This window comes from Micropterus dolomieu, linkage group LG08, assembly GCF_021292245.1.
Source record: "Micropterus dolomieu isolate WLL.071019.BEF.003 ecotype Adirondacks linkage group LG08, ASM2129224v1, whole genome shotgun sequence".
NCBI classification, from domain to species: Eukaryota; Metazoa; Chordata; class Actinopteri; order Centrarchiformes; family Centrarchidae; genus Micropterus; species Micropterus dolomieu.
Window position 1 is genome coordinate 29271518 of NC_060157.1, and position 27168 is coordinate 29298685.

The window sequence follows — 27168 nt, forward strand, 5'->3', positions numbered from 1 at the left end:
CCCCCCCCCCCCCCCCCCCCCCTTTTTTTTTTTTTACAGTGCCTCGCCATTGTGCACACAATTATGTAATTTGTACTTTTACATGCTAAATGCCCAATAAAAACGTTGCACTGTTTTACCACAAGCTACTTTGTGTTTCTGTTGTATTTTTTTTAAAAAGATTTGCAGATTGTTTATCTAATTAATTAAGCAAAGCGAGAAGAGCCTTGATCCTCCCCTGACAATGCCTGTGTAAACTTCATGTATTATGTGGTTTATAATGGACTGTGGTGCAGAAACAGTGAGGCTTACATTTTCCTGTTATCTTTCAGTGGTCATACTTAATGCACTAGATATGATAGTGTTTCTGAGATGTGAATGTCATTTACTTTGGTATGTTAGTCCAGATGAGCCAACCCTCCCAAGTTGTAAAATACTGTATTACAGGAGAATGAGACATCATGTAGCACTTCATTTCTTGATGTGGCTGTTGTTTGTTAATGAACAAATAACAATAAAATTTATAAAAACATATATTTTTACTTAATAATTAAGTAAATATAATTTCTTAATATATCTATCTAAAGAAACCTGATTTCTTGACTGGCAACTCTCTGCTGTCTCACAGAGGACATCTTTTGTCCTGTCTCAGGCACCGTAGCTATACAGCTCTCTTGGATAGGGGAGGGGGGTGCAATTCGCAACGCTCACCACTAGATGCCACTAAAACTTACACACTGAACCTTTAAGAAGAAAATATCTCAAATGTTTCTCTTGTGAGTAAGCATTTTTTTTTGTCCAGACTACTTTGTGCTAACCCACAATGCAATGTTTTGTCACTACAGTCATTCGAAACTACACCTCATGAACTTGAGGATTGCCTCCATTTACACCTTACTATAGAGTAAACTGAGTGTCTATCTATTACTGTAAATAGGATGTACAGTAGTGAGCGAGTGAATGAGGGAGTGATTATGTACAATGGTTTGGTGTCTAGTTTTGCTCTGGAATATTAATGCTTTAACCCCCTTTTACTGCAGGAAGCATATAGGATTATTTCTGTGAACAGAAATCAATAATGAGACTATAGCTACATTCAAACTTCATGGCTTAATGTTCAACTTCGATTTATTGCCTAGATCTGATTTTTTTTTTGGATTGACTGTTGAAATTATTTTCTTAACGGATTTTCCTGCCAGAGTTTCCAAAACTCCACCTTTGATTGGTTAGTACTCGTTGCCTCTGTTGGTTAGGGTTGGTTTCAGGTTAGGGCTAGGGCGGGGTTAGCGTTAGAGTAGGTGCCAGGACTCGACGCAGTGCTGTTGTCCATCAAATGAGAGTTGTTGAAACTCTGGCATTCTGTGTCTCGTGCATGCTGGATGTCCAGGTGGAAACAGCAGAGAGAGAGAGAAAGAGAGAGAGAGAGAGAGTTGTAGCACTTATACGCACCATAGAGTGACAGAAACTGTAATAAAGGCAATGAAAAGGAGACACAGTGGTGAACATTTGTCATAAATAGGTAGAAGTACGAGAAATTGAGAGAATTGCGGGAGATACCAGGACAGGGCAATGAAAAATGGGAGTCTCCTGTGAAAATTGGCGGGTTGTCAAGTATGTGTGTTCATCAATGCTCAAGCTAGCACAGCATTGTGATGACAGTCTCTCTAGAGCAGCGTCAGAGTCACATGAATTCTAATCTGACTGTCCAGACTGAGGTCGCATTTCAAACAATCCGACTGGAATCTTATGTGGACCACATATGGAACTGCAGGACTTAATGTTCAATTCCAATTTATTAATTAGATCTGATTCTTTTGATTGACTCTTCGCATTTTTTTTAAATTAAATGTGACCCTTTGAAAGAGACCCACGTCCGCAAAAGAATAATACGATGTATGCACGCTATGATACTGAAGTAACCATGGAGACCACAGAGCTCATACTTGCTAACCCTCACGATTTTCCTGTGAGACTCCTGTTTTCCTTTGCCCTCTTATGAGGTCACAGTTCTCCTGATTTATGACAAATGTTCACAACTTTGTATCATTTAAATTGCATTCATTACAGTTTCTGGCACTGTAAGCTGTACAACTCACAACAAAGAGTAGTAGTATGCACGTGGCGCAGAATTAGGACGACGGTTGCTCTAGAATGATGTCAGAGTCGCATGAATTCCAATCTGACTGTCCAGACTGAGGTTGCATTTTTAAAAATTCAACCTGTATCTAATTTGGACGACATATGAACGTGGCCCAAATCCGAACTGGAAAAGATCAGATTCTATATGACTTGGGCCATTCACGCTGTTATGAAACAAAATCAGATCTGAGTCACATATGAGCAAAAAAATCTGATTTGGGACAATTTGGCCTGCACGCAGCTTATGAAAGTTCTACTGAAAGGTGGCCACAAGTGGCAACCACAGAGTAATGGCTTGTTAATTTTCCTTCATTGCCCGTGATTCTATTTAGTCAGTTAGGTTAGGGTTAGGAAGTCAGTGACCTTGGTTGGGAGTTGGAGGCGTTTCAACAGCTCACTGGGACTGCTCCTAAATGTTTCAGTCCTCCTTTGCAGTATTTAATTCTGATCTGCTGACAAAAACAACAGAAAATTAATATATATTAATAGAATTGCCTCCCACGTAACTGATGTTAACCATATTACGAACAGTAACTATAAATTACATGCATTTTTTACTTCTATTGAATCCTATGAGCATGTGTGGGCAAGAAACTTTAAAATGATCCATTGGAAAACAGAAAAAAACATTCAAAGTTTAATATTATTATTTTTTTATTTGAGCTACTAAAATGGCAATTTTAAATATATGTTTCTTCCTAAAATCCTTTCCTATCATTCTATAAAACCTGTAACTCTACATTACACAATATCCTGTGGAATTTCACAACCAAGTCCCCATTAAAATGCTGTTTCTCATTGGAATGAATAGGTCAGTTTAATAGTTTATCAGAATCACTTGACTGGTGATGCTGACCATATGACTTATTTACTCTGGTAACAATGTGAATGCTACTTTACTGTTTTCCCTAAACACTTTAACTTCGTTCTAACTTTGTGAGGATTGTAAGGACAGGCCAAATGTACCTTCATTTCTCCCTAAAATTCTTACCGTTAGATATAACAATTTTCTTCACAATTAGAATAATAGGCACATGCACTCACTCCCAAACACACACACACACACACACACACACACACACACACACACACACAGCGCCTGCCTGCAATAATAATGCTTGCCAGAAAAGGAAGAGACTCAATGAAGTTATTTTCATCTACTATTTACTCTGAATAAATGTCAATACTCTCTGTTCCTTCTGCAGGTTCATTCAGTCTCTTCCAGAGACTTATCAAAAAAGCTTAAATGAAATTGTCTTTATTTTAAACAGGGTCCTGAATTGCACAGCTGAAATGGGAACGTTGATTTAATGGGTTTGTCTCATTGTAAGTGTGTTTGTGTGTGTGAGAGAGAGAGAGAGAGAGAGAGAGAGAGAGAGAGAGAGAGAGAAATGTAGAAGTTGATAAACAGCACAAGTATTAAATTATAATCCACCAGAATTTATTCTTTAAATTAAGTCTTAGTCTTTGTTGCTAACCACTGATTACTGTGGTATTTCTGCGTTTGTATACAACAAGATAATTTCTTGTTTTTTTCTGTTTTCCCTAGTTGGTGCTGGTGTTGTTTCAGTTTATTTCACTTGAAATGTAAAAGTCATAATGTAGCGCACGGGTTCCTAAACATTGTGGCCTCTGACCATTTATAGCCAGCTATTACGAGCTGTGAGCTTTTCATCCAAATAGTGAAACAGTCCCTTCTAATATTGCTGCAATTTTGATATTTTTTTAAATCCTGTAGCGTTAACACTCTATATAGAATTGTAGATGTAATTCCTCTCTTATCTGTTTGTAACAGAGAACTGTTAAATACATGTATTTACATGGGATTGTCAAGAAGAGCGATAAAGCAGAGTGAATTATCAGTGCATGTCTTTGATTTTATTATGCATTCCTGCAGTTTGTGTTGATACTGTATGCCCTCATACAGATGTGTTTGTGTTGAGGACCAACACCTATGTTGTTGCTGATGTTTTAGTAGCTCTTAACAGCATATTGCGCCCAGTGCCCATCACTCATTAGCGAGTGTAGATGGCAAAGGCAAAGTATGATTAGCCAACGCTTTGCTGCTCATCGGTGCTGATTTTGGCTCCCCACCACTGGCTTCCGTTAATCAGGAGCTAATGAAAGGGATCTTGTGGCATATGTTCCAATTAGCCCAGATGAGTCCCCGTACCTCTTTCTAGAGCCAGAATGACATTTTGAATGCATTGCTCTCTGATGCTCTCTTTCTGTTTTCAGTTTGTTGTCAGTTTGCGGGCATAAACGTGTGTTATACATTGAATTTATTCAGCTTTTAACTATTATGCATACTAAAGTAATTTCTCCTGTTTGTCTCTCTTAGTGAGGATGTGATGAAAACATTTCATCACATCAGTGAACCATAGCTGTGGTATAAATGTTTGCTGTAATGCTAAATCTGCTAAGTGGGTCTAAAGAGATTCAGCTCACTGCATTTGATCCAGGGGTGCCTGGTGTAGAACTCAACAATTTAAAACAACATAAATGCATTATTGATTATGTGTGATCCTGGCCTTAAAGAGGTAAACAAACAAGCAGTTAATAGCATCTCCGACTGCACTCCCCGACTTATTTTATTTATCTTCTTTGTTACTTTCAGCCTTAATCCAAAAGACACAACTCTTGGTACAAGCACTGACAGTTTTCCAATAGGTAACGCTGACTTTTTCCCATACACCATTAAGGTGACAGGGGGGCCCAGAGGTTAAACAGACTGTCCATCAGCTAGTGTTGTCCGTCTTTTCTTCTTATCTTTTATCTCTTTTAGCTTGCTTATATGGATTACAGGTCTGAAATAAAGTGAGTCGTGACACTGTGTGAATGGTTTGGCACCTGATATATAAGCATACAGACAGTCATTTAGCAAGACACTGAGGGGCACTTTCACACCTGACCTAAATACGTCAGTCCCAGGATTAGTTCTTCAGTATTTCAACATGGTGGTCATTCGCTGCTAGGTTTAGGCACAAAAGCATCTTGGTTAGGTCCAAATAAAGTGCTAAGTTACTGACAATGTAAGTGACTAGCTGGTGAATAGTGGTAGACCAAGACAGAGCTAAAACGAGAGTAAATATTGGATTTTACTTCATCGGGTGGCCAGAAACACGACTCTAAATGAAGAGTGTATGTGCTGTCTCTGTGCTGGATGTGGAGACAACTTTATTAGTTGATAATATTTTAATGCTATTACCAGCTTGTTCCGCTTGCTTTGCTGCCATAGCATTGTATGTTTTGACATTTCCTACGTATATTTACTAAATACACCAAGTGGACGGACATTTTCACCTGGAGACCACAATATCCCCATCTCTGCCACTATAATTCATATGTATGTAATGATGCACAGTATAAATGTATCAGCTGTTGTCATATCGATTATTAAATTATGTTTGTGTTGTTCAGATGGTTTCGACAATGTTCTTTTTAGTATGCAAGTGTAACTGCCTCAAGGCTCCATGTGGTTTCATTCAAATAAAGTGTCTGAGGTCTAGCTGAAGAATTTTTTTTTTTGTGAAATTGTGCACTGGCCTTTCAAAGACCTGTACATATCTGTCTGTGTTTGTCATAAATGCCACATCCAGACGATTTAATCCCATTCTGCCTTCTTTCTGTCCCTCAGCAGAATAAATGGGCCCTATGTAGTCATAGTCAGCACCCCACCTGTGCTTTACTGCATCTTTCAAGCTTTAGATACATTTGGGTTAAAATCTGTCCAGATAAACACTATCCAACATACACTCACACACTGCTACTTTGGGGTGAATGTGACCAACAGACTGGAGTATGATTAGGGCTTTTTGTGGTTCATTTTCTACTCTCAAGGGTAAAACAGCAACGCGTGTAAAAGAGAGCAACAGCTGCAATTCAGTGGAGCTCTTTGAAGAACTACATCAAACACAGAAAATCATCTTCCAGCCGTTGGCCCTCACAGTGAAGGGAGAGTGTGTGTGTGAATGTGCACTGACAGAATGTTGGAGAGGTGTGTAAGACTGTTAATCCTTTGGCCTTCCCTCAGTCCCTGCCTCCTGCTCCTCATCACTTGGTTTGGTTGTCTGGCTGCACATTCTCATTTATATTTGGTTCTTGGATGTTGGTCTGTATTGATCTTGTCTGTTAATCTTGTTTATTTTCCGGCCATTCCATACTGCCTTTTTCTTGCTCCCATTTTGACCCTTTCCTCTTATCTCACTTCCACACACTTCACTTCATACCACCTCTCTACTTCTCAACTTTAAGCCTTTCCTTGCTTGCATGTCCCCTCCTTTGTTTAAATGGTAAATGGACTGCATTTATGTAGCACTTTTCTAGTTTTTCTACCAACTTTTTATTTATTTATTTATTGGTTCTCATTATTGTGGACGTCCTGCTTTTCACATGCTTGGTATCACATGTCAATCAAGTCTCTTTAGATGGCAAATAGGGAGTGATTTTGGACACTGCAAAGTTTTCATATTCTACCTTGGTCGAATTAATTAATTTTAAAGACTAGCAAAATGTGCTATGTTGTAGAAGTGTGCTTTAAAGGAATAGTTCAGAATGTCTGAAATAATTCTGTTTTTATAGCCTCTGTGGAGCACAACTCTTAAGCTGAGCATCACATATGTTTAACATTTATGGCCTTATAAAATTGTTGTGGCGAACTGTTGCCTATTTACAAATCCAACAGACACAGTGCAACATTAGCATTCATTTGGAGTCATGTTTCTCCATGATTATACGTCCTATATTCACTCTTGTTTTATCTCTGTTTTGGCCTCCACCAACTCCTGGAAAATAATGTTCTTTAGGTGCTAACTTCCCCATTTCACCTGCTTCACCAGCTAGTTGCTAACTTTGTCTGTTTGATCCTGGGCAGCATGCAGTTTGTTTGCCTTTTCACTGAAAAAAGCTGCTTGAAATTAGGTAAATTAGTTTGATGAGTAAGCTGAAACAGAACCCAAGTAAAGTTGGGGGCCGATAAGCCAAAACACTGAGCAAAAGATGCAAAAACACTATGGGGCTGAGGGGAACTGCAGGCCATGGGCACATCAGTACAAGCAACTCCTTTCACATTTCTTGTAGTGATTTGACACTTTGTTCATATAAGGATATTAAATAGTGCAAGTATGGAACTGGAGTTGGGACGTGTTAAGACTAGGTTAGCATAAAAACTGGAAGAAGGCGGAAACAGGTAGCTTGGCTCTGTCTAAATGCCTCACTCTTGGACAGAAAGCAAATAAGCAAACCCGTATTTCCCACAATGTCTGACAATTTCTTTACCGCATACATGTGAATGTTTTATTGCAAATGTCTTCTCTTTGTATGCAATGCTCTCTTGCAGTATTTCTCAAAGACATTTGAACTCAATCCCCTCATTACCGTTTTCCTCTCTTTGTCACATTCTCTCTTTTCTCTCTTCTTTTCTCTTTCTTATTCTCATGGTGATGATATGGGGGGTCTCTTGATTAGAACACACACTGCCAAGTATCCCCACGCCGCATCATTGCATTTGATTAGCTCCAACCCCCTGCTCCCACCCTTATCACTACCAGCACAACAGGAAGCACCACACACACACACACACACACACACACACACATGCACACTTAAATACACATACATACATATCACACACTCACTTGCGGACTTATCTGAACTCTATGACTGCCTGTAAATGTGCACTGGCATATATGAACACACACAATCTCCACATATGTACACACATCTGGGCATCCGCTGACGCCGTGGCGGCAGGGCATCAGGCTAAACCAGCATGGCACAGACAACTCCCTGTCCCTAATGAAGCATTAATAAACTGCAGCACAAAACAGAGGATCAGAGAGCAGCAGAGCTCCCCACCTGCCTAGCTGGCTGCTGGCTGCCAGGGGGAGAGATGAGAGGGGAGAGGATCACTGTAATCCCCCATCCTCCAAAACCCCTCTGCCCCACTTTTCAGGGAGACATCACCCCCCATGACCTGCTCTTCAGTATTGTGCTGAAGGTTCTGTAATTTTCATGAGTCTGATGTCAACCTAATACTCTATAGGATACCTCGCATAAGGAAACTGCTATACAGCACCAGCAGTATCACTCCAGCAGCGCTGCACCCAACTTTACAGCTGGAAGTGCAGTTTTCAAATATATTCCAATATGCAAATAATTTTTGTTTTATTGAGAAGGTATGTCTTAATTTAAATATTGCATTTTTATGCATAAATAAAAAACCGACAGGGAAAATGGAGAGATTCATCGTTGTTGGCACAAAATTAGTTTTCCACAACTTTGTAGGTTATGTGTTTGTGGATGTGTTTACATTTAAATTTACGTGAATTTGACTACTTATGTGTCAAGTGTCATGTAGTTCTTAACTGTAAAGGCATTAGACATCACAGAATTAATTTTCTGTCCCACTTTGCAGAGATGGGGAGTGAAGTTTGAGACTCGGACTGGAGTCACATTTACGTCGCACCCACAGTATATATATATATATATATATATATATATATATAAACCTTTATTTAAACAGGAAAAGTCCCATTGAGACACAGTCTCTTTTACAAGGGAATCCTGTATAACACAAGTAAAACACAATTTTTCAACCATGAGTTGAAAAACAATACATTACATAACTTAAAATACAATACAAATTTACACAAAGTTTAGAATATATTTACAAAGACAAAAATGCAATGAGTTTAAATATGTAAAACAAATGAAATTAGAAAGACTAAATGTAGAGATCTACCTATCGTTACTTAAAAACAAGTGCATATGTCCGTCAGAGTGTCTGATATTCTTTTTTTAAAAGCAGCTAAGGAAATTGGCACGCCAATCTTAAGCTTAGACTGAAGTTCATTCCAGGACGATGGGCCACAGTCCAGTGACTTCAGACTTGACTTGAGACTCGTCCTCAAAACACTTCACCCTTGACCCTTGAGGTGTGTCTGATGAGCTTGCTGTTATTCCCCTCCCTACGTTACCTATGACTTGCCTATGTAACACAACTACATATCTGCTGTGCGCGGCCATACGTGACAGAGGACAACAAACACAGGTTTATGCCAAAAAGTGATGGTCCACCGAAAACTGATTGCCGTCCACGTGAGCGCGCACAGTATGTTAAGGTCGTATCGCCTAGTCTCTTTACAACTACAGCTGCATGTGGGTCAAACAGACATAACGTGCAAATAAACATCACTTTATGTCCATGGTAATAGCAAAGGTATGTCTTTGTGAAACTTTACCGTTTCTTGTAATGGAATAATCACAATTCAGTTTATAGCATAATCAGGCATGACATGATATCAATAAAAGGAGCTTGTTGTTGCCGATGGATTAGCCTATGTGTTTGGTAGGCGTATGTCTAACATCCTTGTTTATATTTGGAAAACAGACGATAGCCTAAAATTAACATGACTTACTGCTGAGTTAAATATAAAATAAAGACATGATCTCTTTTGCAATTATCCTTATGACTCTACATTATTTAACTGGCTGTGTACCAACCAATCCAGTCCTTTTTACCTGTTAAAATACCTTTAAATGGCCAGTAAAGCCCATAAAATGCAATATTTCACTTGCCAGAAAGTGATTGCAGCCTCTACTTATTGACTGAAAGGTAGTTTCTGCCCTGAAAAGTGTTGATTTCATTAATGAGACACTGGTTTAAGAGTCTGGGGGATGTGTTGACTTACAGTCATTAATAAGCTGTCATTAATTGCAGTGCACATTGCACGGTTGTGCTCTATAAGTGAAAAACAGGTTACAGTTAGAGAATCCCTCATAGCTATGCAGTTTAATAAGCAGCCTGGTTTGAACGCAGCAGGTGATACAACATTCATTATAACCACGAGAGACTTGAGACTTGACTTGGACTCTAGGTCAAAGACTTGTGAGCATCTCTGCCACTTTACATCTGGATTTACCCCACATTAAAGCCCAACTTGCAGAGATGTCTGTGTGTTACTCTTGATGTGTGATGGTGTGTATCCAGGAATCGCCACATCACACGAGTTCACACTAAGACACGGGGGTAGACCAGTCACAATACGTTCCTGACTGGCAGACAGTGCCGGCCCATTGATTCAAATGAGTGTAGATATTCCACGAGGTGTATTAATTCAAATACTCCATGCCTCTGATCAGAAGAGCTGGAGCCATTGTTCGGTAAAAAGAGCCAATCAAATCCAGGTCCAGCTGTGATGGACTGACAGGAATGAGCCCAAAGTGCTTTTAAAATAGATATATTTTAAAAATTCTGTATCTTAAATGTAAATAAAACAACATTTAGTCTCCTTACATGTAAATACATATATGAAGGAATTTCTGTTAATTGGGCCCCATTATGCCAACTTTGGGTTGTCTTCTCCTTCCTTCACCACAAGCTAGAGATGTCCTCTCTCTCTGTTTGTGCTGGAATGCCGTTGCTTCAGTGTCACTTTGTGTCTTATCTAAATGTCTATCTGTATCCTTATCTGCCTTTTTTTCTCATTATCCTTGCAGTCTAAACCTTGCTGTGCATTACTCCAGCGAGGGAGACTGATCTAATTGGCAGTGAGGATCATTCTAATTTAGCAAAGCCAGCTCTGCTGACTTTTTCAGTTCCCCGCTTTCTCTTCTTTTTTTGCCACCTTTCACATGATAATTATGAGAAAATATAAGCGAGAACTCCCTAAAGTTTGCTGTGGTGAGTGTGTTTTTTTTCTCTCTCTTTTTTTTTTTCACTTGTTACACCGATCACATTCACCCAGGCAATTTGCCTGCTTGTCTGAGTCTGAGAAGAGAGGCTTATCTGCACTAACGCCCCATCGAGGCAGTGCTTCATATCCAAAACGGCCCCCGTTAGCATTCAAATCAAGAGCCCCCACCTCCCCCTTCTTTTCTACCTAGCTCTCGTACCCCTTACTATCACAACCACCCCTCTTTGCCTGTCAACACGCCAGCTTCGCTTGCAGGAAAAGAGAGGGAGAAAGCCCGGGCTATTTTTTAATGAGATCAAGAAGCGCAAGGGTGCTGTTTACTGTCACGAAGCAAACAGGGGACCTCTCTGCAGGAGAGGAGGATCTTCTCCCTCATCTTCCTCAGTCGCTGTAACTGCCACCTCCGCCTTAACAACCACCATTTTACGAAAACTGTAAGCGCTATGACAAGTTGCTTCTTCTTGTCAGAACAACATATCTCCTCCTCCCATTTCCAACAGAAAGTGCATCAAAACAGAACTTCTTTGAAGATTATTTCTACTAGTATTGTATGCCACTTTACAAGAGCCCAAACTATGTTATAAGGTCAAATTGTATAGTGGGTTTAGCTTGTTTGTAATTGATGCTGCTATGATTGAACATGGCCTTTTACCTGCTCTGGCAGAAAAAACAAGGTCATTACTACAGCGCTGTTTCCCACAGGTCATCAGTGTCTCATTGTTCATATGATGACAGAAATTAGAGGCCAAGTGTCACAATCGCTGTCTAGTTCACATTGGCTGCCATTAAGCCACCATCGATTGCTCACAATGACTTATGATTTCAGTTAAGTCATATTCATCAGTCTCCCTTAGTTAGAGCTGTAATTTAGTACTTTATTTTGAAGTTACCTTTGAGGTGTCTTTGTCATAAATTTGGTCTAGAGTCTGTTTCAAAATTCCTGCTGCACAAATATAAAATGGGGGGGAAAAGTGTTCGTTAACGAGTCCAACGCACCAAACCTCAAAAGGACTTGACAGGAGAGAGCAGAAAGAGAAAGGGGGGAAAATGTGTCATGAAGATGAGGAAAGCGAGGTGGGAGGATATCCTTTGATCAAGAGCACTCCTTGTAGCACTCTTGTCTCCTTACACATTCATAATATATCTCTGCACACATCTCTCTCTCTTATTAACAAGGCAGTGCCATTCTATCTTTTAAAAAAAGACAAACCTGAAACACATTCCTTTATTGTCTTTTCTTCAAGACGAGCGGTGACAGAATCTGAGATTCAATATATGCACATTTGTGTTGGTTGCAACAAAAGAGGGGATAATATCAGACATGGGTAAATATTTATTCTAAAGTGGCAGGCTTAGGAAATGAGAGGGTTGCCTATGCTCGGCTTCTCTCTCAGGGGAGAGCATGTTTGTCCATGACAGTCATAAATATGTATCATACAGCAAGATGAAAGCGATTGTAATCTGATGGCTGCCTTTTGTCGAGCATATGAAACCCAAGAAAAGCACCCATCAGTGGCAAAGACAGGCGAAATTAAAAGTTGCACCGTCTCCTATCATCGGAATGAGTCACTCAGCGACAAGTGGCATGCTGTTTAATTAGGGTGGAAACAAAGTCCTCAGGGGGGGAATACCTCTCTCCTTTTTTCCCTCCTCCCTTTTTGGTCTCAGTTATAGAAAGGTAAATATTCAGAGGGTCGCTTTTCAGCTGTGGCGATTAAAGCATGCTCAAGCATAGCAATAGAGAATGTGTTATGAATTCAGAGTTCCTAAATCAATTTGTGCTGCGCTGTGAAATGAAACGCAACTTGTTTGCATGAGTAGACCGCTGTGGCCGTGGGCCCTTACCCAGGGGTGTCAAGTAGTTCTTCAAACCCAGAATAACGGCGCTGAGCTTCTAAAAGTGCACCAGCAGCTACCTAAATAAGGTGGCCTGTCATCCATGATCCACTGAAGCAGCAGTGAGTGTCCTGGAGTACAGCTGGTTGACAGGTATATTCTTCAATGGAAGAACCCCCTGCTTTTGACTAAACCTTGTTTTCATGTCCGTCCCTGCCTGCAGCTCTGAAGGACCCCTGCAATGAGGTGGCCTGCAGTTATGGAAGCACCTGTGTCCAGTCTTCAGATGGCTTGTCGGCTAAATGCATGTGCCCCCTCGGCTGCGAGGGCAAACCCAAGCAGACAGTGTGCGGCAGTGATGGAAAGGACTACCGCAACGAGTGTGAGCTCCATCAGAGCGCCTGCAAGATTCAAAAGAACATACGAGTGCAATATCAAGGGCACTGCGGTAAGCTCTCTCCTCATGTTTTCTTTAGGATTATTTTCTATCATGGATCAGTTTATGTAGTCTATTTATTGTCCACTATCACAATTTCTCACCGCCGAAGATGCCATCTTCAAATTATTTGAAAATGTTACATTTATAATCATATAAGCAAGGGGAATCCATTTTTGGCATATTTGCTAGATAAATGACTCAAAACTGTCAAAAAGCTCTACCTCTGCTCACCGCTAGAGCTCTAGGCTTGGGTGAGCTTCTCTGTTTTCATATCATCTAATCATGGCTACTTGAAATCATCAATTGGCAATCTTATCGCCAGGGGGCGGTGTTATGTTGCAGCATGCCACTGAAATGCTAGCATGGAAGAAACAGGCTTATTAGCTTTAAGAGAAACCAGCAGAAACATCTGTAAATGCACAGTGCAGTGTGTCCCACAGAATTACAGCGTAGCTAATAGAAAATACTCTACCTTTCTTTCTACTCTACATTATCTGCTCCTTTCCTCTCTATTCTTCTCTTCACTCTATTTACTACCTCTTGCTTTTGTTGTTTCTCCTTTACACACCCCACTTATTTACAGTGCGCCTTTGCTAATTCTCTTTGCTTCACAAAGGTACTCCTGCAGCGCTAATGTTTTTCCAGCTCGGAAGTAGGTCTTCAAAGCTGTCGTTTCGTCAGGGCCAGCTTTTTTGCTCATCGTTGTTAGCATCAGGCGATGGTTGTTCTCCCAAGGCACTCAACTTTTTTGTGGCGAGCTAGGTGGAGGAAAAGAACAGCAAACACAAACTCTGTCTCTTAGCAGCTTTAGCCTTTGAGAGACAGAGCAGGGTGGTGGGCAACAGGAGATGGATGTGCAGGTCCACCAGTGGAAGGTTGGTCATATAAATCCAGCCTGAGTTGGCCAGAGTGACCTGAGTTGCCCGGGGGGGGGGGGGGGGGGGGGGGGGGGGTGCTCTCATACCAGTCGTCTCTGATGGTCCTCTAAATCTTCCTACAGCCATTTCATCTAAAGCCTTGGCTATTTCAAGTTGCTAGCCCAAGCCAGACAAATGCAGTTGATTTATCTGCACTGCTAGTTTTTGCAGCAAACAGACCATTCTTTTTGTAATTACCACTTGCTCAGCTAGAGGAAAGCATGGATCCTGGAAGCAGTTCTTCTCAGTTAATGGGAGGTAATGGTCTTTCTCTCAGATAATGGTCTGGCTGGCGGGTGAGGCGCTGCGTTTTGCAGAGACACTGCATGCATTACAATAAAACCCCTGTTTCCTTGGTTGTTAGTCTCTGAAAGCCTTTGCATTGTGCTGATAGAAAACAATCTGAGGCCTGGCCAAAGCTGGCCATGGTCACTCCGCCTCCCAGCCCTCAGCAGCCAAAGTGCTCTGTCCCTTTTTATGTCTCTGCATTGTCACTCTTTGTATTTCTGCCAGAGGTGTTTGGAAACCATTTTCCATATTTTCTTTTTCTCATGCACTTTGTCTTGCTTTCTACTCCTTTCCTTATGATTGGGTGTTTCATCCTTGGTGTGTTTTGAATGACTCGCCGGCAGCTTGGCAGTGATTTGATATGTCATGGTGCTACATAAATCCTTTGTCTTCCCACATGCTGAAAGCATAGCGAATAGGATAAAGCCTGGGCTCCTGTTTCAAGGAGTAACACCCACGCCCCACACAAACCAATTCCATTATGATCACGGACTGATATGGCCGAGTGTGCCAGACCGATGCTCCCCTGGATGGAGGGAGGTGCCAGGGAGCAATTCAAACCGACCGTCTCCTCATCCATTTCCTTGTCTTGCCTCCAAATCCAAGGTCCCACTCTGAACTGCTCTCAACTGCTGGGCCACTGATAAAATCTGTGAAGCAACAGTGATGGATAGGGGTTCAGTATGTACCAGTCAACATACCGTATATTCAGTGGCTCACTGGGCATAATTCTTACTGTAAGAGTTAAGGCATGCAAATGTTGGCATATTGTCAATCAGAAAAAAACACAAATGTCAGTAATACATGGAGCATCACTGAAATTTGTGTTACTTAGGGCAGGCACAACAGAATGACTAAAATGCACACATTGAGGCACATTGTAGCAGGGCTCAATCACTTTGACCATATGTTTAAATACTGTATTCTCTGTGACCGAGTGTGTTCGCATATTGGCAGCAATAGACATTCTATAGCATATGTTGTTACTTTGGTATGGTCCGAACCTGCTGTGTGAGGCTGCCTGAACGCAGTGGGGAAAACGACTTCCAGTCAATTTTTGTCATGTTCCGCTAATCGACACATTTGCCTGATGCTCTCATACATGACAGTGTTTACACAAACATACTCGACTTCAGTTAATCATGGTTGGCATACAGTTTGACACTAATTGTTGTCCATTTTTGATGTAACTAACTTGGAAATCATAATTAATGCTCCCATACAGTGGATTTGTGTCACAGGAGGATCCTCCAGCTCAGGGGTCTCATTTTTAAAACTGTGTGTAGAATCCTCTCTAAAAGTGTACGTGCACCCAAAATCCATAAATGTTAAAAAAAACGTGCGTACGCACACGTGTAAGCAATGTTTCCTTTATAAATCACAATCAACTTGAAATGTGGCGTGAGCGAGCTCCTTGTCCGACCCTCCAAACGCCCATAGTTTCCTATAAATAGTCAGTGAAACGCCCCTCATTAATATTAATACGAACTGACTAAATGAAGAAAAGGAGGCTAATTCTGACAGAAAAGCTACAAAATGAACTTTAACTCAGTGTGACACTGAGGTTCATTTTGGTGAAGCTGAAGCATGTTTGGTGGGTAAAAAACGCACTTTCAAGCAAAGCTTGTGCACCGAAGGAAAGGGGGAACCGGAGCTCCACCCCTTTACAACCGATCTGCAGGAACGGGCATTCATCTTGAGTAGTGACGTCACTGGCTGGAGGGGGAGCCACACACACAAGACGGGATGACCCGGGTACTAATCTGGATTCCCCCGTTTGAAGAGAGAGTAAACCAAATGCATTCCACTTGTGTTTAAACATGTATTTAGGCTACACAAACAGTCCACTCACTTAATGAGCCTGCCGATGAGTTAAAGAAATCTAACTTGTTGCAGGCTATATGATATAAACTGAAAGACTTGTGTTATATTTCCATAACTCGTTTTTACATGCAGCGCATCACATCCACACGCTGGCGCACAGCGTTTGGCATGATAAGCCAACGAACATGTGATAACAACAGGCTACATGAAACTATGCACTCGTATTTGCTCGACTGACACATTGATTGAATTTAAATGTAATTTCTCCTCCTGTTCACCTTATTTATGAGAATAAATTGCACTGCATGCAAGTAGCCTATTAATTAATATGATTCCTGATTACACTGTACAACATATTTGAGGCGTTCTTTTGCAGAAACGGATATCTCCGTTTGTGTTTATGATTCTAAATCTGGTTCATTTTGTGTGCGCCGTAAATTATCTTAAATGATGGGGTTTTTTGCGCACTTCAGGGAAAATCAGAAATGCTTTAAGCCTATAATCAGAGGTAATATTTCAATTTATTTTACACAATAGTAGGCCTGTTCATTTCAGACCGTTTCATCCTTCTGACACGTGATTCGGTAATTCGCCGTTTGTCATTTCTCCAGTTTATGTGGCTCAGAGTTTGCAAGGAGGACCACACTTTCTCCCATCAAGTTTGTTTTTTATAAATCACAACCTTTGTGTGGGAAGTGGCGTACGCACGTTTCCAGCACTGTTTGTACGCATGCACCTGTTCTCTCAGTTGTGTTTGCCATTTGGAGGCAGCGACATTAGTACATTATTACATGTACCACTACATCCCTAGTGATGGAGGTTTTCATGTCTCCTCTTCACCTCTTCCTTTTCATAGTCTTCTCCTTTTTCTTCATTTCTCTTCTCTCTGAATTTACTCAAATATTGTCAAATTTACAAATGTTAATCCATTCAACCTTTGCTGAGATGATTATTTGGGTTGAAAAAAAGGAATAATGTTGTTTACTGCAATTTGAAACCATGCTTACCAAAGCAACATGAGCTTAACTTTGAAAGGAAGTTTTGAGGCAGTTTAGTAAACACATCATATCCTGTAATATTTTAAATGTAATATTGTATATGTTATTTCACAAATCAAATTGTACCACATACTGTGCTGTAGTGCAGTACATATTCATGAATGTCCATGTCTCCACAGACCCATGTAAAGACAATGAGAACAGTCTGAACACAATGTGCAGGGTGGAGGCTCTCACCCGCCAGCCCCTTATCTTTGGCTCGCCATCTTCGTGCCCCCCAGCTAATGAGCCTCTGTGTGCCAGCGACGGCCAAACTTACCCCAGCGAGTGTGCAATGACAGCAACGGCCATGCAGAAGAACATCAAGCTCAAGAAGATCCATGCAGGACGATGCAACAGTCTGGGTAAGAGCGAACTTTGTGGCCTTTACCGAAAACTAAGAGAGATATTGTGAAAAAGACAACTGGGCTCACACTAACTGCCAAATTGCACAACTTTTTGGAATCAGAGTTGGGAAAATTAAGTGCAAAAACACACTGGATAAAACAGTATAGTAAGCTATGAGCAGCTGGAGAAAAATGCCTTCTATTCTAGTGAGGTGCCTACTTGCAGGTAGGTTGATATAAAAAGAAGTAGGGTAAAATCACACACTCATAACTCCAATGCAGACTTTTTATTTTGGCTGCACAGTGTATTATTACGTTATTATTATAACGTTTCGATATATCTTCCCTCTTCTTGTTTTGCATTATTGCTGTATTATCCTGAGGAGGGCAAGGTGAGACGAGACAAAATTACAGCAAAAGATTACATCCAAATGTGCTAAATATATATATATATATATATATATATATATATATATATATATATATATATATATATACTGTAAATATATAAATATGCACAAAAATATGTAAGATGAGTAGCAATGTACCTTTGGCTTTTTTACCTTTTGGCCCTCCTGTCTTTCCATAACCTCGCACCTCACCCATAGCAGATAGGTGGACCCAATAACCACCCACTTTTCCACCTGAAGGACTCTACCACTATAGAATGTTTGTGGACTGCTAGTACTTTGAAAAGTTACGTAGAGATGAACATGTTATTATGTAACAACACATGAGACTTCTGTCGGGTTCATTTTCAAAACTTATTCACTGTTAAAATAATCCCGGTCCAATGCTCGGGAGAGTGCTCAACAGAAACCTTCAAAGCATAATGCCTATCTTTAGCAGTTTGGCAATCCACCAATGTACTATTTTTCTTAAACACATTCATCACAAAGGTCTAGTGAACAAAAATAGTGCATGTTTTAATTTAGGCAAACCACCCTCAAAATTGAGATGGGGTTGAAGGTTGAAACGAAATGGGCTGGCAAAAACGCAACAGAAACATTTGCATCACATTATCATATATGCACACATTTACATATTTCACATGATATCTTCCTAAGATTTGAACAGGTGTAGGTGAACTAGCATTAAAATCTAACTCTGTAACTGTATTCCACTGCATGGCACAGAGATAAATGATTCGAAGGTCCTGGGGTCCGTACTGTATCCATGCTAGCAGTAGCTTCCTCCAGCCTGATAAGAGCCTCCAGGGCTGTTATCTGTGCTATTAGAACAGGGGGTTTAAGCCATAGTCAACAAAGAGCTGTCAGCTTTTACTGTACATCTGATAGCCATCGGAGGAAATCCAATTTTCCCGCTGTGTTGTCAGCGGGGCCACGTAAAGCCACAACTGTGTTGGTGTACGACAGTGATGTGCGTAGACCCTTACCCCATTCACTGAGACCCCAGACAATGACAAAGACAAGAATAGATCACTGCAGGACACCCTTTGGTAGATTCAACAATAAAGACTGATACACACTTCTTTGACACACCCTGGTTCTCCCATTAGCTCTGCGTGACAACCTGATGGAAGGTTTAAAATTGCACAAATCGCATCCAAGTAGTGTTTCAAGGTTGTGTTTGTGTGTCACTATGTGTGTGCGGACATGTGCGTGAGCAAGTGGGTGAACTCCCCCCCCCTTTTTCGCTATGCCTTTTTCAAATTAAAGAATAATTCAATTTGAAACAGAGATCCATGAAATCATATCCCTAAGCAAATGGCAAATTGGTATCTAATGAAAATGGCCATTTCGACTTGTAACCATGACATTGCACATCCTTGTAGCCCTCTCACTCAGATACAGCAGTGATGTAATTAAGTGTGGCATGACAGGCTTTTAAAGAAAAGAGAAGAAGGAATTGAATTGCTGTACAAATTTGATCCACTGATCAGGAATGAAATAAATCCGTAGACTAGTGAGCGCCTCCAGAACAGAGGCTTGCTTCAGATTGGATTTTCTCACTTCAGTGACAAATTTGCCATTTCACATTACCAGTATTTCTTTTTTCCTCTTAATTTCCGCATTAAATTTGTGCTTAGTGAGTCAAAATGTAATGAATAAAATAGTTTAGACTTTAACTTGACCCTAATATTAAATTCTTTGTTTGAGTTCCCCAATTTTATTAAAGTTATTGTAGAACTTTATTATTAAAGTTAGATGGCCGTATGGCAAGTCTAATATCCAGTCAATTGTCATGCGTTACATGACCAAAGAACACAGAAAGAGCTTTATTGCTATGTAGTACTTTGCTCGTGCAAGGAATTTTCTATGGTGACTAGGTGCTAGACATAGACAAACATACAGTTGACATAAATGAATGTAAAAATATATACATATGGAATAAACAGATGCAAGTTATAAAACAATAATAGAACTATGTGTAAAGAAATAAAACAATGTGGCAGTTATTTACATGTGTATTACTCCGGAATATCCTGAACTAAAACTAAAACAACTGCAAATCTAATAATCTAATAAAATTCAATCAAATCTAATATATTTTCACATTTTGATGATCCAGTCCCTTGTATGGTAAAAACAATCATTGAATTATCGCAGCAAAAACATGACTGTTACTGTTCTAAAAATGAAGTAAACAAATTAACTGCTTTTATTCACCTAATGTGTTTTGGACAAAATTAGCCTAAACAATGAATACTCAAAATTAACATAAAAATGTAGTACTGTGTCCACCTGCAGTCTGTTGCCTGATTTGTTTGGCTTGATTCTTTTTAGAATCACTGTATTCATTCTCAACAAACTGACACATATGAATTTCGGATGTGTTATTAAAACAGTTTCATGTATTTCTGTAGAAGGCGTAACCTCTGCTGCTGAAAGAAAAGACTTTGCATGCACTACCAGTGACATCAGTCCACCCTTACAAGTAATTACTGTGTGGATGGAAACGGATTTATTTCCCAAAGGTTGGACCAGCAGTGTCACGCAGCAGGAAGAACAATCAGTTCAACACTTTGCTTGCTGTGACTGTTGTCCTTTCGCTTGCTGTGTACTGTTGTCCTTTCCTCTATGGTGATCAGTCTGCCACACTGTTGGAGTAGTTGGAAACAGCTCTAAAAAAAAAAAACCTTATCAGTGTCTGAACGGATGGGTGACAAATTGAAGGAAAAAACATGAAGAATTGAGCGGAGAAATATAACGAATGCAGATGTTTCCATACCATGTACAAGAGGTTACTGCAAGGTTTGATGAGTCTGAAAATGGGTTAGAGTTAGGTGAACTCTGCAGGAATAGACAATCCATAGATTGTAGATAAATTTCCTTTCTTTACTTTCTTAATCTCCTTCTTCCAGAGGACTGTAAGGAGGAGTGCCTCTTCAACTCTGTGTGTCTGGTGGAACAGCTGAAGGCCCGCTGCTCCTGCGATCCCATCGAATGTGACGGCACCTACAAGCCTGTGTGCGGCAAGGACGGCCACACCTACACCAACGACTGTGTTCGACGCAAGGCGGAGTGTCTGAGCAAGACCCTTATCCCCATCAAGGAGCCAGGGCCCTGTGGTGAGTAGAGCTAGAGGATGTGAAAGAGGGGTAATGGCTTCTATTGGATCTTTACAACGACTAATGCTTGTTTCCTCTCAATCCCTCTTCTTCTGTGTCTTTCTCTGCTTTTGACTAGTGCCTAGTCAATGTGTTTTTCCTTCTGTATCTTCTAGGCTAACTGTATGTATGGCTATACTTTATACTTTACTGAAAAGTGTCTGAAATGGTTTAGTGATGCTCTCTAAAGGGGGATAGGGGTAACTCAAACCAACAGAACTTGTGTGCCTTCTTTTAAAAACCGTGCCTTCACTTCTCCACTCCTTCACCTCCCATCCATCTCCTCATCCCTCCATCTCAAACACACACCCGAAATGAAACACCGCCTTCATGTTTAATTTATCCACTCTGTCCTCTACTCCATAACCAGTGCCAGTCTTCCACTTTGGTGGGTTTTGTCGATTGTTTCTCCTCTGTCTTTGTCTCTTTGTCTTGTGTGTGGCTTTTTGTCTTGTATAAAAAAAAGCTATTCTTTCTTGTTTCAGTGCGTCAGTCTGTCTGTCTGTCTTTGTCCATGTGGCCATCTTCCTGGCTGTCTGGCTGCAGGTTGAAAGTGGGGTCACCCAGTGGGCGACCTCATCAGGCGGACTCTGAGGGGTGAAGCCCTTCCTCTCGCTCCGAAAGGACCTAACAGGAGGGGTCTTGTACTGCTGTCTTTTTCCTCTCACTCTTCTGTCTCTGTTTGTCTCTTTTTGTCATTAATGTCCTTTCCTTCTGTTTACCCAACTGAAAAGATGTGATCCGTGAGGTTGGAGAAGTCGTCCTCTCCCCCTGATCTCTGTGTTTTATTTCCTGTCTAACTAAAAAACGCTTCTCCTCTTCCTACCTGCCTAACTACTGCTCATTTCTGACTCCTTTCTGTCTGCATGCAGTAGTGCACGCCAGTTCCTAACCTCTCTGCTTCCCAACAATCCCTCTCTCCATCATCAGAACTATTTCATAAAAGCTTGAAACTGCCAATTGCACAATGCTCCGATTTTTTTTTTTATCATTTAGGAGCATAAACAGTGCACTAGGGTTGGAGTTTGACTGCATTTAGTAGATTCCTTTGGAATCCCTTATATTATTTTATCTTGACTTTTCAACAATTGAAAGTGAATAACATTAAAAATAACTTGGCTAAAACTTTAAGATTCAGGTATGTGATATTTTTATGTGTCTGACACAGTTGTGTAGTTTACTTACTTTTGCACATATTTGTCACCAATTGATAAGCTCAAATCGCTTGTACAGCTCATATCATCTGCAGCTGGCGACGTTTTCGATTTCGTTTTCGATTTCGCGGCAAACCGGCAGTCAGTGTTGTAGGATGATATCAGTGTGGGCAAACTCAGAATTTACATCCATTACCAGTGTCCAATGCCAATGCAAGAAATAGTTTGTCTCTTATGTAGCTAGGCTAAGTAAGCATGGGGTGCTGGTCATGGTGGTGAATGAGCATGTAGCACATTCAACCTACATGCAAGATTTTGTGTCCTGTTGCTGACCAAAAATGAATGTGTGCTCTTTTTAACTGTGACTACAATCAATATAATATAATATAACATTGTCATTGAATATAATCATTGTTCTGTCTGGTGAAACTAAGAAGCCTGCTACCTGAATGTATTGTAAATTGCTCTTTGCTAATAAAATAAGATTGAAGAGAGATAGACAATTCAATAAGAGATGTGTCAGATTCTGAGCTTAGCTTATCTGGGCAATTTATTAACCTGTGAATGAATTCAAATTGAAAGCAACTGTTGGTTCCAGGAGCTGCACACACTTGAACAAATGTGTCGATTGGACAGAAAAGATGAAATGTCAAGAACAGTTAGGTCATTGCCCTATTTTAAATGCCAGATTCACCCAAATTACAATCAATCATATTTTCTCACTTATAACTTTTTAATTCACCTCCACATTTACACATGGATCTCTGATTTCTTTTCTTGTCAAAAATAACATTTTAATGGATTTCCCTGTAAATACATGCCTATTTTGAAAGATGACACTAAACTTTGTGTCTGACTCATTCCCCATCTGCCAGTGTCATAACAACCCATTTTTGACACTGATCTGTGCTTAACACCTTTTGAGTTCTTCCTTGTTGGATCCATATGTGAATCCTTTAATTTTTTTCTCCAAGTGTATTTCAAGGCATGACATAGACAGATTATTTGGCCAAGTAAGTGCCTCTAGTAATTTTTGAAGGTGATTTGAGTAGCTCGTCTTCTTGAATTGAAAAGGCATTTTTGTTGGTTCCCATAATAACCCGATAACCCAGCATGCATGATAAAGCCAGGGTGAACTGCTTATGCTGCTTGGTGTCACACTACTCAGTCAACAAATCCACATAGCTTCCACATTTTCATTGTTGTTGTGATAGAGTTCAATAAAATGAGAGAGATCTGTCTATCCTCCAGGCGGTGGGGGTGGAGCTGAATACAGAAGGTATCTGCAGTTGTCAGCATCAGGAGGCACCAGCGCTCGTTAGCATTATTCGGGCATTCAGAGCTGTGCATAAATTAAGTAGTGGAAATGGCCGTGTGAGCTTTTATGTGTTTTGCTCTGTTTCATTATTTCTGGCAAGTGGTGTCCTACCCCCTCCCTCATTTGTTTGGTTATTTTACTTTCTCTCTCTCTCTTTATCCTTCCTCCCTTCCCCTGGAAGCGGCTGGTAGTATGTTTCTTTAATGCATTTTTATTGATATTTGCATATTTTTCAAAACAGAGCACCACAAATGCCCCCCCACACACACTCACCCCCACCGATTCAGTTTTAATTAAACATCAAAAAAGGCAAGCGTAGGCGCCCACAGAGACTGTAGGTTTAGTCAAACAGATGATATGCATGCAAGCTGTGTGTTTGCATGTCCATGTACATGGTAGCTCTCTATTTCTTTTTTCTCTCTTTCTTTCTCCCTCCCTCCATTCCTTCCTTCCTTCTCTCATGTCCTTTTGATGTTGTTTAACTGCCAGTGTGTTAGTAGGACTGAGACCAGATTAGAAAGAGGTCTGTCTCTCTAACAGCATTGCCCAAAAGACTTCAGAAGATATTCACAACCCTGACAGACACTCTAGGGATGCATGGTGTGTGTGTGTGTGTGTGTGTGTGTGTGTGTGTGTTTGTGTGTGTTTGTCATTCTGTCTTCCAAAAAGACTGACTTGTTGGAGATAAATCAGTAGCCCACACTGATCACGCAGCAGGAACACACACTGTAGACTGTGTCAGACACACACTTCCAATGTGTTCTATTGTGCTTGTGCTGTGACAGTGACGAGCAGTATCAAAAGATGACTGCACAATGACCAATGTCATTGTGGTGCACACTCACACACACACACACTCACACATACGCATGCACAGACTTGGGGCTTCAGACAAAGTTTCATATATCTGAAAAGAAAGAGTTTGATATATTAAATTATCGTTATTTGATAAATAATGATCTCTTTTCTCGTTTCATTGGCTGAGTGGTGTGTGGGGCGGCGAGATCGATCGCCCTGCCAGCTGTCAAACGGATGAAATAGTTCAGTTCAGACTCCGTCGTAAATCTCCTTTCACATGACAGCGCTTAATGTCACCCCTCCCCTCTCAGTGCTCGCCACCACAAAGAATGGTCATGCAAAGAACACACATGTCTATAAAGTCCTGACTGCTGTCTGCCCTAGAAAATTTTATTGATATCTGAAGCTCTTCAATTTAGAGATTTACAAATCGTCAAGACATCCAAGAATAAGTGATGCTGTGAGGGAGGGTTAATAGGTCTGCAGCCTGTGATTCTGGGATAGAATATAAGAGCCCAGTGACACTGGAAGAAGAGAAGATCTTTGTCTTCTCCAGACAACCCGATGAGATGGCACACATCCACTGTTAGATCATCAGTTGTATTTTAATTTGCCATCATGATGCTTGTGTTGGAATTTTCATAACCTACTTAGCGTGAAGCTTTTATCATGTTGCTGTTCTCCAATACATGCAAAAAAATATCAAAACATTGTTTCAAACCCACACTGCAAAAAAAAATCTGTCCCCTGTGGTTAATCTATAATTTATTGTAAATCCATACAGTTGGTGTCGATTAGACGTTTCACTGCATGGAACACATAAAGAATATTTTTAGAATGAAGCAAGTCCTCTTTTTCCTCTCCTTCCCGTATGATGTCAGCACAGCAGGGTACCAACGCAAACTAAACAAGGAAGTGTGCGTGCAGTGCGGGCTATTGTAGCAGAAATGTTGTGATAATTGTTCCACTATATTTAGAGGATCAAGCAATGGACACCCTTGTGTTTTCAAAGGCTTTCTCTCCAGCTTTGCTTTTTTGCTTGTCCATTGAGTCTATTGTATCACAATACAACTGATAGTAGATTTTAGAAAAACCCAAAAAATTGCATGAATACATTTTCAATGAAACAAGTCATCCGGTGCCACCATCAGTCCAACTTTCAACTCAAGTCTTGTCCCGTAAAACATCATCTGGTTGGACAGCAGAAAGACCGTGAACTGATATAATAGTATAAAAAAAAGCAAAATAAAGCTTATTATAAAAATAGGAATTATTCTGAAGGCTTGGCCCAAGTTAAATCACTGCTCACTTTCTGTCCAGATGGGCTTTTTTCTGCTGCCCCTGTAAGTAAAGTTATTTTAGTGCATATTCTGTAGTACTTTGAAGCAATGGAAGCAGGGGTGTGAGGTGGCTTACCACAACTCACTGGAGCATGTTGATGTCCTGGCATCACATCTGGTATTAGTAGAATAGAAAGTGGATAGCTTCTAAATTGGTAGTTATGCTGTTAAAAAAAGGCTGTTCGGCTGGTATAAAATAGAAAAGCAAGCAGCACCGTGGCTTTTGAGACCACAGAGAAGGATCATTTTGTAAAACCACTAAAACAGACACAGTCTGAGAGGAACACATTGGCAAGCAAACTATGAATGAACAAATGAAAGAGCTAGTTTTGCACTCAGCAATTCTTTATTCACAGCTCTTTTGTCATTTCATGTGTACACAGTTGAGCGTGTGTGAGTGCATGATTGCAAGCGCAGAAAAACTCAAGCGAGTTGCTTCAAATGTGTTGCCTGTCGCCTCCGGAGTTTAACACAGAATCACTCAGCAGCAGACATATTGTCATTGACGAACAGCTCTGCAAAGTAGGAAAGAAAATTCAGTCACCTTAGGTGTCAAGACTCTGTGCCGAATATTTTATCATTTGCATGTTTATTTGATTAGCGTCTCAGCCGGCTGCAGTGATTGGACTAACAAACAGTTATGGAGCCTGAGTATGTAAGTCAGCCTGAGATCACCAGTGCTGTTTTTTCCTAATCAAGTTAATTAGAGGAAGTGCTATGAGAGCCAGATTGACAGCAGCTAGGGAGCGCTGGTCCACTTACCGCGGCCCGCAGGCTGTCATCGTACAGAAATTGCAGAGAAATGTGGGTCAATAGGGTGTCGAGGCTTGTTGGATACCATTGGGATGTGATCAACAACACAGTTCTTAAATTTTCTACAATATCATTTCATTTCCTGTCTCTTCTGAACCCTTCCTAATGGTGTAGCTCCTGACTTGATTGAAGATGCAATAAATGTTGAGCTTGAGGTGTCGTTCCATTTTCACTTATGCTTTCTTTTGCGTACTTAAGTCTGAGAAATCTTCAAAATCATTGTGAAACCTCCTGTGGCACACACACAGCGATGAGAAATAAGGTGTTTGGATTAGACAAACAGTGTTTACACGTCATCTCACGTCTGATAGATACATGCCACAAGATCAGGGATCCCGGCTTGTCTTTATTCTTTCCCCACGCTGTTTTTGCTTGTCTCCATTTTGAAGAGCAGCACATTCTTAGTTGTAAATGCACAAAGAGGTGTCGATTCACCTTCTGCCTGTGATAAGTATTCAGTGGTAGACAGACACAGCCTGCGGGTTTGCCTTTTGCTGTATGCTAATATAGCCTTTTTTCTGCACCTCCCTTTCCCACAACTAATATGATACATAAATGTTTTTAATGCGAGGAAGGCAAAGGGAGACAGATCAAAGCCCTGCAGGTGAAGAAACACAGAAGGCGGGGCTTGCTGAAGATTGGCTGCGCCCCATTGGAGTCCTGTGTTGTAAT

General features: G+C 40.6%; 2 protein-coding genes across 4 annotated transcripts in view; one reads left to right on the plus strand and one right to left on the minus strand.

Annotated features, from left to right (window-relative positions):
• LOC123975654 (serine/threonine-protein kinase mTOR) overlaps positions 1-27168 on the minus strand; it is a 384954-nt gene that overhangs the window by 309342 nt on the left and 48444 nt on the right. The gene's annotated exons all lie outside the window — the stretch shown is intronic.
• agrn (agrin) overlaps positions 1-27168 on the plus strand; it is a 376177-nt gene that overhangs the window by 199280 nt on the left and 149729 nt on the right. For both annotated transcript variants that reach the window (XM_046057305.1, XM_046057306.1), the window contains 3 exons: positions 12874-13098; positions 17296-17520; positions 20828-21034. In XM_046057305.1, the coding sequence (XP_045913261.1) occupies positions 12874-13098; positions 17296-17520; positions 20828-21034 (657 nt within the window). The remainder of the gene's footprint in view (positions 1-12873; positions 13099-17295; positions 17521-20827; positions 21035-27168) is intronic.